Raw genomic sequence first — 16059 nt, forward strand, 5'->3', positions numbered from 1 at the left:
TCGTATAGCTTTATATTTGTTACGATCATAGCGGTTTTCCTATGCATTACTCTAAGCATTTCGAATTTAGAGCTGGCTAACTGGGCAGCGTGTCGTGTAAGGAGGGATTACATGCAGTTTATGAAGTATGTTTGGTAAGGAAATCACTGCTTTGATCACGCAAATTTTTGTCTCTTAGGTCGGTTGCCAGCCAGCTGATTGGGGGAAATGCTGTTACCGCAGAAGCCTTCGACAGTGTTACAATTTACTTCAGCGATATTGTCGGATTTACATCACTCTCTGCTCAAAGTACGCCGATGCAGGTAAATGAATGATCCTTCTTAACCTATTTTTTCTTGTTACCCTTGAAATATATATTTATTTAGACGATACAAAGGCGAGTGTTCCAAGCATAAATCCAGGAAAAGGATTTCTATTATTGGAAATCAAATGATCAAAGGAATCTCTTCAACAAGGGAAATTATAAGTCTATTTGATTACTACATATTTTACTAGAACTTTGCATTCATCAGACGTTCTAATATTTATTTAAATATGTTATAGACGGCTATTTTAGAAAGTATCGTAGTACTAAAGTGGTGCTGAAACACTAATTTTCCCTTATCAATTACTACAGCGTAAGAAATGTCAAGGTGTTGTGTAAGGAGGTAAACCTTTCGCTTCGATATATATGCTAATTACAAGCTGTGTTGCAAAAATATTGAAGTTTCTAATCTTTGTGAGATTACAAAACTCAGACAAGACAATCCAATTTCTACTGGTACCACAGCTTTGTGTGACGAAACAGTAAGTTGAGTATTCCACTGGACCTAATTTACCCTTCATTTATGCGAAACATAGCTGCGATAAGCTGGAAATTACACTGAGTACTACAATATCTACAGTGGTTCGTGTATTATCTTTATTACATTGCTCTTGATATATTTGCCCCTATTGTTCTACTCGAAAATTAAAATTAGGGGTGTTCCCAGGCCATGAATACTTTCCGATGTTTTATTTCTGCAGGAAGTCATTTACCTAGAAACAGTGTAAAATTGTAAAAAAATTCTAAAATAAACTGTACATTTAGGTGGCAACGCTTTCGAGTATCAGAATGAAATAATCTTATTTTAACTAGATATGTTGCAGAAAGAAACTGTTCAGTAACGTACTTTAATGACATTTCCAATACACTGAAAACGACCCTCTTGAACTCACCTGAAAAATTCGATTCTTCTCTATTCTAAATCTAAAGTTTAGAAAAAATTACATTTACAATGCTCCATTATATGGGTTCCATTCATGTTGTTTTACCTATTCGAAACATGCAGTATGCTTCCTTTTATTCAAACTAATGTCGCCCTCGTAGCACAATGGTGTTTCAACTTTGCTGTCCACCAACCAATGTAACAGTAATGCAAGTTGCTGTAATTACTGCTCTAGCCTTCCACTGCCATTTCATTTCATTTGACTAGCTATATGACTGCAATTGAGAAATTCGATTCAAACAGCAATCCTGTTTCTTCGCAGTTAGTTTTATTTCCTAGTTTTATTCTTTCCACGCTTAAGGTTTTTCCCTTCTTGAAGAAACCTGACATTACTAAATGAGACAATCCAATTTCTACTGGTACCTCGAATATTCTTCCTTATGCTGCGCTTGCTTTTCGTGTAAATTTCACTGTGGTATTCAACAGCACCAAGGAAACATTGACAGCTGAACCTATATACATTTACCGGACTGCATAATACTTTCAGTATTATGCAGTCCGGTAAATGAATACGGTTGTAACAATTGGCAACATTTGAGTCATGTACTAAAAATACACGAGACAAGTTCCGCGCACATTAAAAAGTGTTCAAAATAGAGCGAACTTAAAATGTCGTTGATTAAGAAATGCACTATTGATTGCACACACCAAAGATTATATGAAACTGTGAAAAAATATTGGCAATCTGTTATAGAACGGTTAATCTAAATAATACAATATTTATCAAGACAGTGTTATAGCTTTTAAAGGTTCTTCACAAAAATGTTTTGAAAATGATAACTGCAATTTTTTAAAGTTAGTAGAAACTGTCGCTAAATTTGATTGGATAATGCAGAACACTTGCATCGCATCCAAACATCACAAAAAAAGGAACATTGTTAATTATTTAGGTGATAAAATACAAAATGAAATCATCCGTATAATTTCTGAAGCTATAAAACAAAAAAGTTTAGAAATGATTAAAGAGGCGAAATATTATTATTATCATTATTTGACACCTCCAGGGAGTCCAAAGACTCATCGAGGGAGGGCACCTGCTCTACAACTTCTTCCAGCACTGATTCACTAATTATCCACCAACTGACCACAACTACCTCAACACCATCTACCGCCGACCACCACCACCACTGGTTTCGAATCATTCCCATGGCAGGATTCGAACCCGCAGCCTTTTGGCTAGAGAGCGAATATGCTAACCACTCGGCCAGCCAGGCCGGCATTATTCATTCATTCATTCATTAATTCTTGACACTACCCCGGATAGAAGCCACACAGAATAATTATCTATTGTTATTAGATTTGTTAATCAAAATAAAGGTACAATATAGCAGAAATTCATGAATATTTTTTGGGTTTTCAATCTGCAGAAGATACCACTGGGCAAGGACTATTTCAATTTATAAAAAATTATTGAATATTAACATTTCTGGTTTACGCGACCAAGCTTATGTTAACTGTTCAAATATGCGAAGTAAACATAATGGATTGCAGAAAAAATCCTCGAAATAAATTCAAGGACTTTTTTTATTCCGTGTGCTGCTCATTCATTAAAATTGGTAGTTAATGATGCAGATAAGATATCCTGTGAAACTGTAAATTTTGGGTGGCTAATACAGGAATTGTATAATTATTTTTCAATATCTGTGAAGCGTTCGGCTATAATAAAAAAAAAAAAAAAACATATTCGTGTTTTAAATTCGAAACCACTTTCTGCTACTAGGTGGGAAAGTAGAGTAGAAGCAATAAGGCGACTTAAAAATAATATCAAGGAAATTTACCAGGCTCTTTTTGATATTACGGAAGAGGAAACTAAAGATATCGATTCTAGAGTTCAAGCAGACAACTTAATTTCAAAGATTTATTCGTTTAAAGTATTTGCTCTATTCATGTTTGGTACGAAATTTTAAGTCTCGTAAACGTTGCAAGCAAAATAATGCCGAATCCGATATTTGATATAGGAAAAATTGCAGAAAATCTTGATTATGTTATACAAGAATTAAATACTCGCCGAATAGACCAATATTTTGAAAATATTATTCGAACTGCAAAAGAAGTAGCAAGCAATCTTAATACTGATCCTATTTTTCCAGACATTCGCGAAAGAACAAAAATGTTTCGTTACGCAGTATCAGATGAGACAAGGCATAATCCTAAACAAAATTTTAAAATAAATTTTTTCTTCGCGATTTTCTACACGACAATAACTTCAGTTATGGAAAGATTCATACTCTTAAAACAACATAGCGAGGACTTTAAAGTTATAAGAGACATTAGCAAATTAAAAGATTGGAGCGATGAAGATTTAATGAAACATTGTAAAGATTTGAACTTAAAACTGAGCGACAATGAAGATTCCGACAATCGCGATATTGATGGTATGACTTTATTTGAGAAATTAAAAACTTTGCAATGTTTTATTAAAAAAGAGTCTGCTCCTCAGAATGTTTTAAATTATCTATACGAAAATAAATCAACTGACACGTTTCCGAATACTGCGATTGTGATGCGTATTTATTTAACATCACCAATATCCGTAGCATCAGGGGAAAGAAGTTTTTCAAAACTGAAACTAATAAAATATTATTTGCAGTCAACAATGTCTGGAGAGCGTCTAACGGATTTATCAATTATATCAATTGAAAATAATATTATGGATTCATTAAGACATTACAGATATTAAAAATTTTGTGGCGGCTAAAGCAAGACGGATAAATATGCAAAATAAATCTACATTATACTAATAGTTATATATTTAAAAGCATATCTACAAATTATCTTTGTTATGTAATATTTCTTTTTATATTAAAATAAAAGTAATTTTTGTTTATATATATATATATATATATATATATATATATATATTCTGTTGTATTTATATATTAAGGAATAAACATTTTTGAAAATGTTTATTATTAAAAATTCCTTATTAATGAATTTCAGTGATTACAATGTTCTACTACTGTTAAATAAAATTTATTTTTATGTATGCGTATAAACTGTTTTGTACTTTTAATAAAGTAAAATTTTCCGCAAAGATTTTTTATGGAAACTTATTTTATGGGGACGCTGAAAAAAGTTTTGCACAAGGACGTCTCCTACCCACAGCGCGGCACTGACTATGATTGATATATAATGCACGCTTGTGGCAAATGAAAAGAAGTTTTTACTTGCAGGTGGTGGACCTCCTGAATGATCTCTACACTTGTTTCGATTCGATTATCGAGCATTTTGATGTATATAAGGTAAGTTACTTTTGTTCAACATGTTAAACATTTGTTCGTTACAATTGCTCATAAACTAGAATTTTGTCTCTCACATCCAAAATCTTTAAGTTAAAAATGGCCACTCCCCCTGATATGTGGTTAAGAAATATGGACTGTTAAAAAGAAAGATAAAAGTAAATTACCAGCTGCAGAAATGAGATTAAAGAATGCACAAAATTAGATCATATAAGAAATGAAGACATCGTAAGTTTTCTAGAACTTTTCAACGTAAACTAAAAGGTATACAGAGAGAAATGAAAAGATAATTTATTTATGATGGAAAGGTATCGGGTACCAAAAGAAGTGTATAAATATAGAGCAAAAGGAAGAAGGGAGAGAGAAAGTGAGAGGTCAACTACAAGATGGAAAGACCATTGAAGCCCAATGATAAATAGGCAAATGCCTGTTACCTGAGGAGAAATAAAAAAAAATATATAAAACGAAGGCTTAATTTCTTCTTCAAGCAACTTTCTCCAGTTCCTAACGACTATTGGAAATGGCAAAGTTGCTAGAATTTTCCACTTCAGTTGAGTTAACTAGTCTCACATTAGGCTCAACAGATTTTTCGTTTTACAAGAAAAGCAGATACCGAGAATGCATTTGTCTCATAACTGTAGTTAGACAAGTACCGTAATTCCCATCAACAGAAAGTTTTCAGTCAAATTGTTCAGAGCCACTTTTACTGCTGACTCCATCTGCAGATGGAGTGAGCAGTAGGTACTTAGTCAGCTTAAGTGGAGAAGGTGACACGACATGAAAGAAAAGACTCCGAAATGTTCCGTTAACCACGCTACCGGTCATGACGTCTATAGACGTCAAGTTTATCATGGATGCGAAGTGCATATTAAAATTGTAATACCATTGATATTACATTGAAATATATGATGGATACGAAGCGTATGAGGATGCGTATTTGATCCATAATGGCCGGTGCTACAATCACTAAATATAATGCCCTTGGACTTTATCCTACTCTACAAAGGGATGAATAATTATCATGATTCGCTAACTGGATACAACGTTCCAACTAACAAAATCTACACAACCTAAATAGCATTATAGAGAATTTAATGTTATATTTAACAGAAGACTTCTCATTTTGAACATGTCGATGAGTAATACGGTTGTGCTTTTCCATCTATTACTGTGACACAGTTTGTGACTAAACGTTTTATCCGAAGTATATTTAATCAACGAACAGACCTCAGATAGCTGCTCTTGAACAGCAGTGTCATCCTGAACACCATTTACGGAAGGAGAGAAAATTCAAATAATTATATTAAGAAAACATCCCTGAACCTGTTATTGAATTATTAACATTTAGTTGAATGTTACGAGACGCAGACAACAGCCACATTTGAGTATAATGTTTATCTTCTTGAATCATTCTAGCAGTATTTCATGAATTGCATCATCTTAGCTTAATCATTACAAACACTTCAGTTTAAGTATTTAATTAAAATCCTGTTTGCTACAATTATGTTATGCAAAGTTTATGATAGACAGCAATCGCAGATTTCCTTTCTGCAAACAATTAAACTGGCGCATGTGAGCATGCCCATTTGACTGATATTTAATGAAATTAAATTAATTATCCTATCAAAAAGTTTAAATTTCTAGTAATCCCAGATGTGAGAGGTTGTTGTTTAGTTGCTTCCCCAGTTGTTTTAGAGCATTAATACATTGGTTCTGTCGAAGGGCAAAAAAAAAACCCTTTTCATGTTCGCATTAAACTTTCTTGGATAGTTCTATCTATCCATCCTATCTCATCCGTCTAGGACGGGTTGAGTCTTAAGTGGAGGAGTAATGCGGTTATTACTCATCCACTGGCGTGTTAATGCAGTGGGTTCGCCACTCCTCTGCTGCATCCCATAATGGCGATATTCCTGACTGTATCCGTGTGTGTTCACGGAGCCGGTTTGCGGGATGAAAAATCCCACAAACTGGGAGGGAAAAAACCCTGCTTTCAGCACCCAAGACCGTTTAACTTGGCTATGGCTGAGGAAAATCCTTTAGCTCCTCACGTCTCCGACGAGAATCGAACCTAGTACACTCCTTCCACAGGCATGTGGTTGAGAAGCGCATAGCCACTAGGCTAACCTCGCGGATTCTTGGATAGTTATATAACTTTATATGTGAAAAGAGGAAGACTCATTTAAGTTTTCTGTATTAGTCCTTTTGCAACAGTAAACATAATAGAAAAAAAAACGTATCCGTTAGATATGAGCAACTGGGAATTGAAGTGCATATTTTGATGACTTTGAGCATTTTCAGCCAATGAAACTGTTACGTATACTATGCCGGAACTGAACACCTTATTAAGGTCTGTTATTCAGTTTATGATATGCCGTTACGCTAATGTTAGTGTAACTCCGTTACCGTGTTATTTTTTATACAGATTACCAATGACAGTTGCATGTCTGATCAACTTCTCACTAAAGTGGAGAGTAAAATGATTCACCTTTTCCAATGGCAAACTGAAACAATCGTTTCAATTTGGAAATGGTTAAAATAGTTATAAGAATAACTTTTTAATATATATAATTTAATATAATGAGATTGGATGCAATTCCAAAGAGTCGCTTTAGCTCTATTTCATTGAAAAATGTTAGTAATTTACCAAGCAATATTTCTGGAGTTTGTTTCCACTTTGTCGTAATTTACGCATATGAATTTTATATACCTCTTCTGTGTGTAATAATCAAATATCTGTACAAGTTTCGATCAAATCTTCCAGACGACGGCCAGACAGATAGCACTGCTTCAGTTCACATAATGCTAATCTGTATATTCCAAAGAGTAAAATATAAAAAGTTATTCGGCGTCTATTTCCAACTCGTAGCTAATGTTATTAGGGGAAATGGGTTACTTGGTAGGGGGAGGGGTCTTGGAAATATATCTTCACATATTGAGTAAAAAGATATGAACACCTCGATCAAGTTATCTCCGAAAGAAAGTTTTGATGGCAATTAGAAATGACCAGAACTGAAATAATTAAATTTTCATATTCAAAAGTGGACTGTTAATTGAAAGAAATGTAGCGAGGATCAAGAAAATTCATTAAAATCAGACGTATCTGTATCTGCTAGTTAGATAATTAGGTAGGAATCTCATTGGGGGGTATCTAAAGCATTTTAACGTATTCCCCCATCCCACCAATTGTGCTTTATATAAGAATTACTATTCCAAAACGCCATGACTTTTCTCTTCATTCTGAAGTGATATTACTCCTCAGATATAAAGTATGGAAAATTGCTTTCCAAAAATGTACTAGCTGATAAAGGCATTTTTGATCACTCGACATGTCTTGTTCACCCTAATGAAACATTATATCAATAAAACTCCGACGCAAAAAATTGGAGACTATATTTTGTAGATGATTTATGCAATCCCTTCCTATTGAAATATTGTAATTTATTGCTGCAGTTGTAGCTTTTTACATATATATTTTGACAGATAGGATTATATGGAAACATCAGTTACTGAATTATGATGTTCCTCTGCACGTTATTTGTCTGCTTTTAACTCTTCTTTCCGTTCCTGGACAGGTCGAGACCATCGGTGACGCTTATATGGTTGTATCAGGACTTCCAGTACGTAATGGAAACCTTCACGCAAGAGAAATTGCACGGATGTCATTAGCTCTCTTGGATGCCGTAATGACATTTACCATACGACATCGTCCTGGCGAACAGTTGAAACTAAGGATTGGATTACATACAGGTAAGTCACGAATGTAATACCGAACGAATCAATGTGTGTTGTGAATTTACGAAATATCACTACTATCAAATGAAGTCTATAAATAGCACGAAACGTTAAGTTTTGTTCGATTTTAACAGTACGTACTCATATTAGTTGAAGGAAATGAATCGCAAACTGAATGTGGTTCTGGTTTCAATTAGGATTTGTCCTGATTACGTACAGTATTTAATAAGCGGCGTACGAATCTTTGATTAATTGCTTCATCCTTATCACAACATATTGCAGTACTGACTGAGGCGCTGCAATATGTTGTAGTAAGAATACTTCATAATCACTCATCTGATAAACAATCTGAACCTCTTGGATTGTTTCTTAAGAAGAGAACTTATTTTGGGAAAACTAAAATTTTCCTGCTGCAAACACTTTTTTCATCATAAAATGGAAACAAAAAATCTTTCTGCAATGAAGCTTGTAAACTAAAACAGCTTCTGCTTGTCGACTCTAGGCAAACATAAAACCAGTTTTGCAGTTTTGTTGCATAATAGTAAGGAGAAGCCTTACATTTCTTTCCCTCGCACAGGCAGAAAATATGAAGCCTTGATTTTTTTTTTCCAATTTGATAGAAATTATAGAGAATAGCAGTGGAACATTTCTGACGATTTAAAAAGTTAGCATTTGCAGTCGTCAAGAAATGCGATTAGACAATTTGCAAAGCTTTTTTTTTTTTTGCGTATGTGTTTATGGAACAGCAAGCAATTAATAATATTGAGAGACCATATTTTCTTGAATTACCAAAAAAAAAAAAAAAAAGCACCTTTTGCTTTTTTTTCCCCCTAAATGACTACACTTTTTAAATATTTGCCATGTACAATCCGTATCCAGGCTGACCTTTTTTGCGAACTGTACAAAGAACGATGCTTTTTAAAATATACAGAATTCAACAGTTCTGATAATATTTACAAAAATCCTGTTTGCTTATGTTTATTTCACGTGTTGCAGTTTAGAAAGTGTAAACTAGTGAGAAGAAATAAAAAAAAAAATCGCTTAACTCAGTTCGGAGATGAGATGCCGTATATGAAGGTATGTTACACGGTAGGTAATGTCAATAGACTACACCGTCAAATACGTTTTTCTTAAGGAATAACTAATTCAGAATTTATAATCAAGAATTCTGAAATTTAAAAAAAAAAATTAAACACAAAAGATCACACAGGTATTTAAATGTTGAAGCGAGTGTATATTTATGCCTATAAATTGTGTATAAAGTATTGTAGTTTCTTATTTTGATGAACAAATCCTCAGCTAGGTAGGCCCTCCCTCTCATAAGGAGTTAGCAGAAATTTCGGTTGCGCTAGAATTCCACTTGAACGCGAAGAAACACTTGACAATTTTTTATTGCTTTATTTTCTTTCTTTTCGTCAGATGATCAGTTGATTTTTCTTCTCAGACTCTGATTTTTCATACCGAAAATCAGGCAAACCGGTAAAACGAAAACACAATTTACAGAAAAAACGCAATGATCTCATAGCCTTAGTTCTTTCAACCTACAAAACATTTAGATCGGTTAACTTTTCAAAGAAAATTCCTTATATCAATACTTCTTTCATACTACAGCGTGAGTTTTATTTATGTTTCAGGCGGATGTGTAGCTGGTGTTGTAGGACTTAAGATGCCTCGATACTGCTTATTTGGTGATACCGTCAATACAGCATCTAGGATGGAGTCTAACGGTTGGCGTAAGTAAGAGTATGTCATCTGTCTTCGTTTCTCTTATACTTTTTATTGAATTACATATATTTTTATCTGCATGTAAAGTGCCTCACAAAAATATCTTTTAGTTGAATATAAATTGCCAAACGCATACGTTGCGTCCGTGCGTTTCCTCACCAAGGAGTGAACTTTGAAGGGGTACTATAAATGTGAGCTCCATGAACTTTCATACAAGAATATTTTTGTACTAAAGTTTTTCTTATAAAAGCGTATCATCCAAAAATAACTTTTTTTTCTCTCTGATATTAGTTTGATCATCTTTCTTGATATTAATCTTATTCAAATTCCTTTGAACATTCCAGTAAAGATTTAAGATAATGTTGCGAAAATGTCGTAAGGTCTGAGATTTGGATTTATGACGTTTTATTAATATATGCCTCTAATAGAAACGCAATCACAACGGTGATTATGAACAGGCGCTGAAACAGATAAGGCGTAGTAGAAAAGCTAGAACATGAACACAGAAATCAGCTCAGCTGCTGTTCCATAAAAGTTGGAAAAGGCGACCAAAAGAGTACAGTCATTGAAGAACTTTTTTGGATAACTTCAAGTTTAGAACAATTCTTTTTCGAAACTTCTATTTAATTTTTTCTTTATAAATGTTTCAATTCACACGGAAATTATAAATAAATATATAAAACATAGCTGTGATATCGCATATCCTCGCAGATAAATCATCTTTAATGCTAATTAGATGCTCTACTATTGGATAACTCTGCTGGCTTGTAGGTCTTTATCATGTCACCTCTCTTTCTTCTGTCTACCCGTGTCTACAAATTCCCAATCTATCCGTATAATGTGCTTTCCACAGTCCCGGTTTCACTTTTAACGCTTTTCTTTGCATCGTCGCCACTGTCTATCTCACGTGGGAAAACAAATTTTCACAATATTCCAATTGAAGTCGTCTGAAGGCCTTGTAAAGATGCAAAATGATTTCTTTATTCTTATATGTTCGTTTCAGCATTGCAAATAATTCCCTGAATGTATATTTTCAGTCATTGCTGCATCGTCCCTGGAACTTCAAGTTTCTACTTGCTAAAACTTAATGAGATTTATTCCTCGTGAAATGTCTTTTGTACCACCAATTATTTTGGTTTATACTTTATTAAAGTACTTAAGTCAAAGCAAAACATCGCACTATATGAATGCCTTTGACAAGTTATATATTAAATTTACAGAGTACAGTTTATATTCCATAAGAAAAACGTTACCTTGGGCTCGATTTTTAACATCTGATATTAAAATTTTGATTTTAATATCAGATTTGCTCATTTAGCAATGCTATGTAGAAAATAGCCAGAAGCAAGGACTCAGGACACTTTCTAGAAACCTGGAAATGTTTCATAGTTTTCAAAATGTAAACGCTTTGATGGTTCTAATTCGATTACGATATGAAATTCAAGGGGGAGGATACCGTGATTTTGTTGAAACTACAAATTGTCGAGCCAAACTTTGACTAAATATTATGAAAACTGTGTGTTGATATTGTATTACATTAAAAGTTCTGAAACATTGGAGACGGAGACTAATCTTTACATGTATATCTCAGTTGGCTCTACATGGTTCTTAACCTTCAATTCTAATTATGAATAGTCCAGCAATCTCGTAGGTTACAAGTGTAGAGCAAGAACGAAAAGCAGTTGATTTAAGAATTAATGTCCCTGTATTTTTGTACTTACTTATCTAAAGCATTTTTCGTGGAAAAATTTCATTCTTCAAGTTATTTTAAATGAAATAATTCTAAGATTTATTTTTATTTTCTCCCACTAGCTTTAAAAATTCATGTCAGTACTAAAACGAAGGAAGTTCTCGACAAATTTGGGACTTTCCATCTAGAACTGCGAGGAGATGTGGAAATGAAGGTAAATCTACTCATGTACGTAAAGTGGTCTGTTGTCATAGTTCTTATATTTAAAAAGAAAATTATACTGCAGTGTTTCGTTTCCCTTTAAACGGAAACGAAACACTGCAGTATAATTTTCCTTTTAGTCACATGTACAGGGTCACAGAATAATTTGATTGGATATTCGAACTCAGGTGCTTTTGATCGAAAAACCCTAATCATGAAAGTGATACAAATGACAGCTTGCTTCGTGATGAAGCGTTTTTGCGATTTATGTTTTTCCGACCAGGATGGCAAAATCCAACTAAAAGTGTTTTTAAGAAGCACTACAAATAAGGATGACGATACATAGCATTGATCTTTGTCGAAGACTAGCTGTGCGCGCATAAAAACTCTTTCCAGCTTTGAAACTTCCTATATTCTTTACAATTATACTTACTTTACTTAAGCTAGGCGATGGCTTGATAACTTTTGGTATTAGGTTTGTAAAAAAAAAAAACTATCGTTTCACTTACTAACGGAACTGAAGTGATTAAAATAATTCGAAACCTGAGCAGTAATTCTCAGTCTACTGTATTGATGTAATAAATTGTTACAACTCGGCATTTTCATAGGTTGACATAGAAATGTGCAGAGCTACAGGCTGAGATTATTTTAAAATATTTATGAAATTACAAAGATCATTCCTTTTTATATGACTGAACAAACAGAATCATTGAAGATCGAATCTCTTCGGTTCTTTGAGTTATTTTAATCAACGCATAAACATTTCTCAGCGTACCATTGTATCATGAAAATCTGCTTGACATTATGTAGCGCCATCTTTTCCACCGGAATTTCTGTCTCAGTTTTTTTCCCATGAAGTCGGTTTGAATCTCCAGCAATGAAGATGCAAGGTATTAAACGGTCCTTGACGGCGCACTAGTACATTTACACTTGACGATGAAAACATCTTCCTTACTGCTAAATACGCGTATTATTAGGTGCTTTCCTCGCAGACTGTAAAAATCTACCATTAAATTTTATATAGCTTACTTTTATTTCTATTAATCATTGATTAAAATTATCGAGATTACCGGTAATGAGTCAATTGTAATTGAATGTATAAGTATTCGTTCATAAATTATATCTCTTGATTTCGTTTTTAGTTTATTCATCTTAGTGTTAAAATAACCGGTATCTGTCCCTTTCATGTGGAAACTATAGTTCTGAAATCCTTTATCTGGTATGATAAGTATTTCTTAATACCATATATTGGGAGATGGATTTTATTTTGAGAATAAAGAAAGCAAAAATATTTAATAAAATATATACAACAATCCCAGAGAAATAAAATGGCGTTGTGGAGGTTCCAATATTTTAATAATACAATTGCATGTTGGTTATTATTTATATTACTATACATAAAGAACATTATTTGCTAAACTTGTCACTTGATATATCGAGAATGCGCGTGATACTTTTGTTCTTAACTATATTAGTACATGCCTCCAAGGAGTCCTTGGAGGCATGTACTTGCCTTATGTTAAACTAATTTTTCATTCAAGTCGTATATAAATAATTTACTCCTCATTATTTCTATTAGGGAAAAGGAAAGATGACAACTTACTGGTTAATAGGAGAAAATGAAATCCTCGAGAATGGTCCTGTAACCAACAGCAAGGTGACTGCTATCTGATTGGCCAAGGGTCCTTCGATTATCTGCAGGTGTAAGTTCGAAGTAATGTGCCGAACAGCACATTCCAGATGTGTAATGTCTGAATGTTCTATGTGATGATATGACGATAAAGTAAACTGTCACTCACTTAAAACCGACTTTGTTGTATACTTCACCTGCCGTAATATTAAACTCTACGTATAAACTATGCTGCACAAGCAAGTGCAAAGGAAATGCAGAGTTATTTAAGAATAAGATATAGTTTTTCATAGGATAATTGAGTACAAATATTGGCTTTCTACATTAAGCGAAGTATTGCTGTAAAACTTGCAAATTAACATCATTACCATCCAAGAAACTAATATTTTGTTTTCCAGTAATTTATATCGAGAAATATGGATTATATTATTATTGTCCAAAACGAAGTACACCACGCGTGGTCCAAGGATAAAATAATTTCAGAATCATCTTCTCCTCGAGAATTTTTTTTTTCTGATGCTAATAATATGAAAGGTGTTACCACCACCAGAATAAAATCTCTTTGCCGCCTGAATAGTATCGGAAAATAGCAACACAGAAACATTTCGCCATCACGAAATATATCAAAATCAAATACCGTGCTCCTGAAATATGTAGCAATGGCGTCATAATCAGTATTCACTTCCGTGTAATTATAACCATTAGTGCCGTGTCCGAGATCATTATCGTTATTAATGTCTAGCTGTAGTTTGCTGAAGAAACATCATGTTACACAAGGTGATTTTTGCCTTCAGAATAAACTTTTAATAGCAAAAGCATCAAAAATGAAAAAATTTGTACCAACTATGTCTACAGTTCTTTAACAAAAAATACAAATTTAACAAAACTTCACACATAAATGCATCGTTTTTCTTTCGAGGATCGAATATGTTTCTAAAGTTAAAATGGCTGGAAATTCTGCTTAATTTATGTTATGCTGTTAGTTTGTCAAATTACAATGGAAATGTGTTTTAGCTACTTGTACCGTTTCGATCCGATTTTGATTAATATTTCATTATATTGATGTTATTATCCACCTTCTCGCCAGTTTGAGTGTCCCATCCTGGTTTAGTGTAATGTTTTGCGATTTAACTAAGAGTGCTAGAAAACAAACGGGGAAAACAGTAGTTGTAATCTGACTTAATGCCAGTAATTCGAAACTTACTATTCACTACAATTATTATTACACGTGTACCACCCATGGAGTCACGACTCATCGCCAGAGATCTATACCTCTCCTCAAACTTATTCATTGGCAGGGGTACTCAACTATATCTGGCAGTTTATTCCATTAATTCACCACTCTCCAAGCAAAAAATAAATATTCTGCCAACTCTTGCTAACTACTCTTACACAAGTTTCAGGGTGATACCTAGTTCTTTCTGTCATGTATTGAAATCATTCTTTTATGTCAATCTTATAGAAACCCTTTAGTAACTTGAGTTTTTATCATGTCCTCTCTTTTCCGCTTATTAACTCTGCAACAGTCACACGTTCAATTTATCCTCATAGGGAGCATTTCACCAGCCTGCCACTTGCCTCTGGATCCTCTCCACCACCTCGAGATACCCTGAACAAATATATTCACAGCAGTCAAGATACGGCTGTCATTGTCTTATAATTGGGGATATCGTCCCTTTCTTTATTTGAAGTTTGAAAAACACATTAACAAGTAATCCTTTGAGTTATTTTTGCCGACGTTTGCTGTATGCCCTCGAAACTTCAACTCTTGCACCCTCGCATCCATATCCCTACTTTCATCATTTTTCTGAAGTCAGTACTATCAGTGTGATGCATATGATTTCATAATCATAAAGAATTAGAGGCTATCATTTCCGATATATTTTAATTCCTGGAGCATTTTCTGAGTGTTATCATCTTAAGTTAATTTTTTGTTCACTGAAAGACTTAGCTAAATTTTTTTTGCTTGTTTTTACCATATTCCTTTGCATTGTCGAATATAAACAAAAACAAGAAATGGAGGCCTGTAATATCCACAAACTTAAGCTCCAAGTTGACGATAAATATATTTCCTTACGACAGCCTTGTTCCTACACACAAATTGTATTACTTCCCTACGCCCAATACTAAGTTGCTCCAAGCAGTAGAAACCAGAATGCGATTATACTTTACATTACAGACGTACGCGCGAATCAAAGCATTGCCATAGGAAGGCTACACCAAAAACAATTAGCTTCGCTACCACATTTATAAAAGAATTGAAGAAGATAGCCAGAAAACGTAGCATAAAATGTCCATTTCTTATCAAATAGGCAAAGCGTAATTTACAATTAGACACTTCTGAAAGTGAGGTCTAATGTAAAAGCAATTATCAGTAAATTACTAATATTTGAAGATTTGCTATAAAGCTATATGGCAGAAAGTACGGAATACACGTGATAGGAATGTTTTCGTGTATTTACCGATTGGTATGCGGAATTATTTGAATTCCACAGGTCTTTTATGAAATGATCTTTTCCTGCTAGGAATAAAACTTCCTGTAGATCGTTAAGAAGTATTTGATTTTTAGATAAAGAAAAAAAAAACGAAAGAAAT

General features: G+C 33.7%; 1 protein-coding gene across 4 annotated transcripts in view; it reads left to right on the forward strand.

Moving 5' to 3' along the window:
* Nucleotides 1-13622, forward strand: part of LOC150104333 (atrial natriuretic peptide receptor 1-like) — a 263087-nt gene extending 249465 nt beyond the window's left edge. For 2 of the 4 annotated variants that reach the window (XM_090396922.1, XM_090396924.1), the window contains 6 exons: nucleotides 179-302; nucleotides 4421-4489; nucleotides 8059-8233; nucleotides 9853-9951; nucleotides 11756-11847; nucleotides 13414-13622. In XM_090396922.1, coding sequence (XP_090253048.1) covers nucleotides 179-302; nucleotides 4421-4489; nucleotides 8059-8233; nucleotides 9853-9951; nucleotides 11756-11847; nucleotides 13414-13506 — 652 coding nt within the window. In that variant the 3' untranslated portion in view covers nucleotides 13507-13622. Of the gene's footprint in view, nucleotides 1-178; nucleotides 303-4420; nucleotides 4490-8058; nucleotides 8234-9852; nucleotides 9962-11755; nucleotides 11862-13413 lie in introns of all 4 variants that reach the window. The other 2 variants (XR_016548692.1, XM_090396923.1) reach the window with 2 other exon arrangements.
* Nucleotides 13623-16059: the final 2437 nt, after the last annotated feature.

This window comes from Typopeltis vanoorti, chromosome 8 (genome assembly GCF_054136105.1).
Source record: "Typopeltis vanoorti isolate ZY-2024b chromosome 8, IOZ_Tvanoo_1.0, whole genome shotgun sequence".
Taxonomy (NCBI): Eukaryota; Metazoa; Arthropoda; class Arachnida; order Uropygi; family Thelyphonidae; genus Typopeltis; species Typopeltis vanoorti.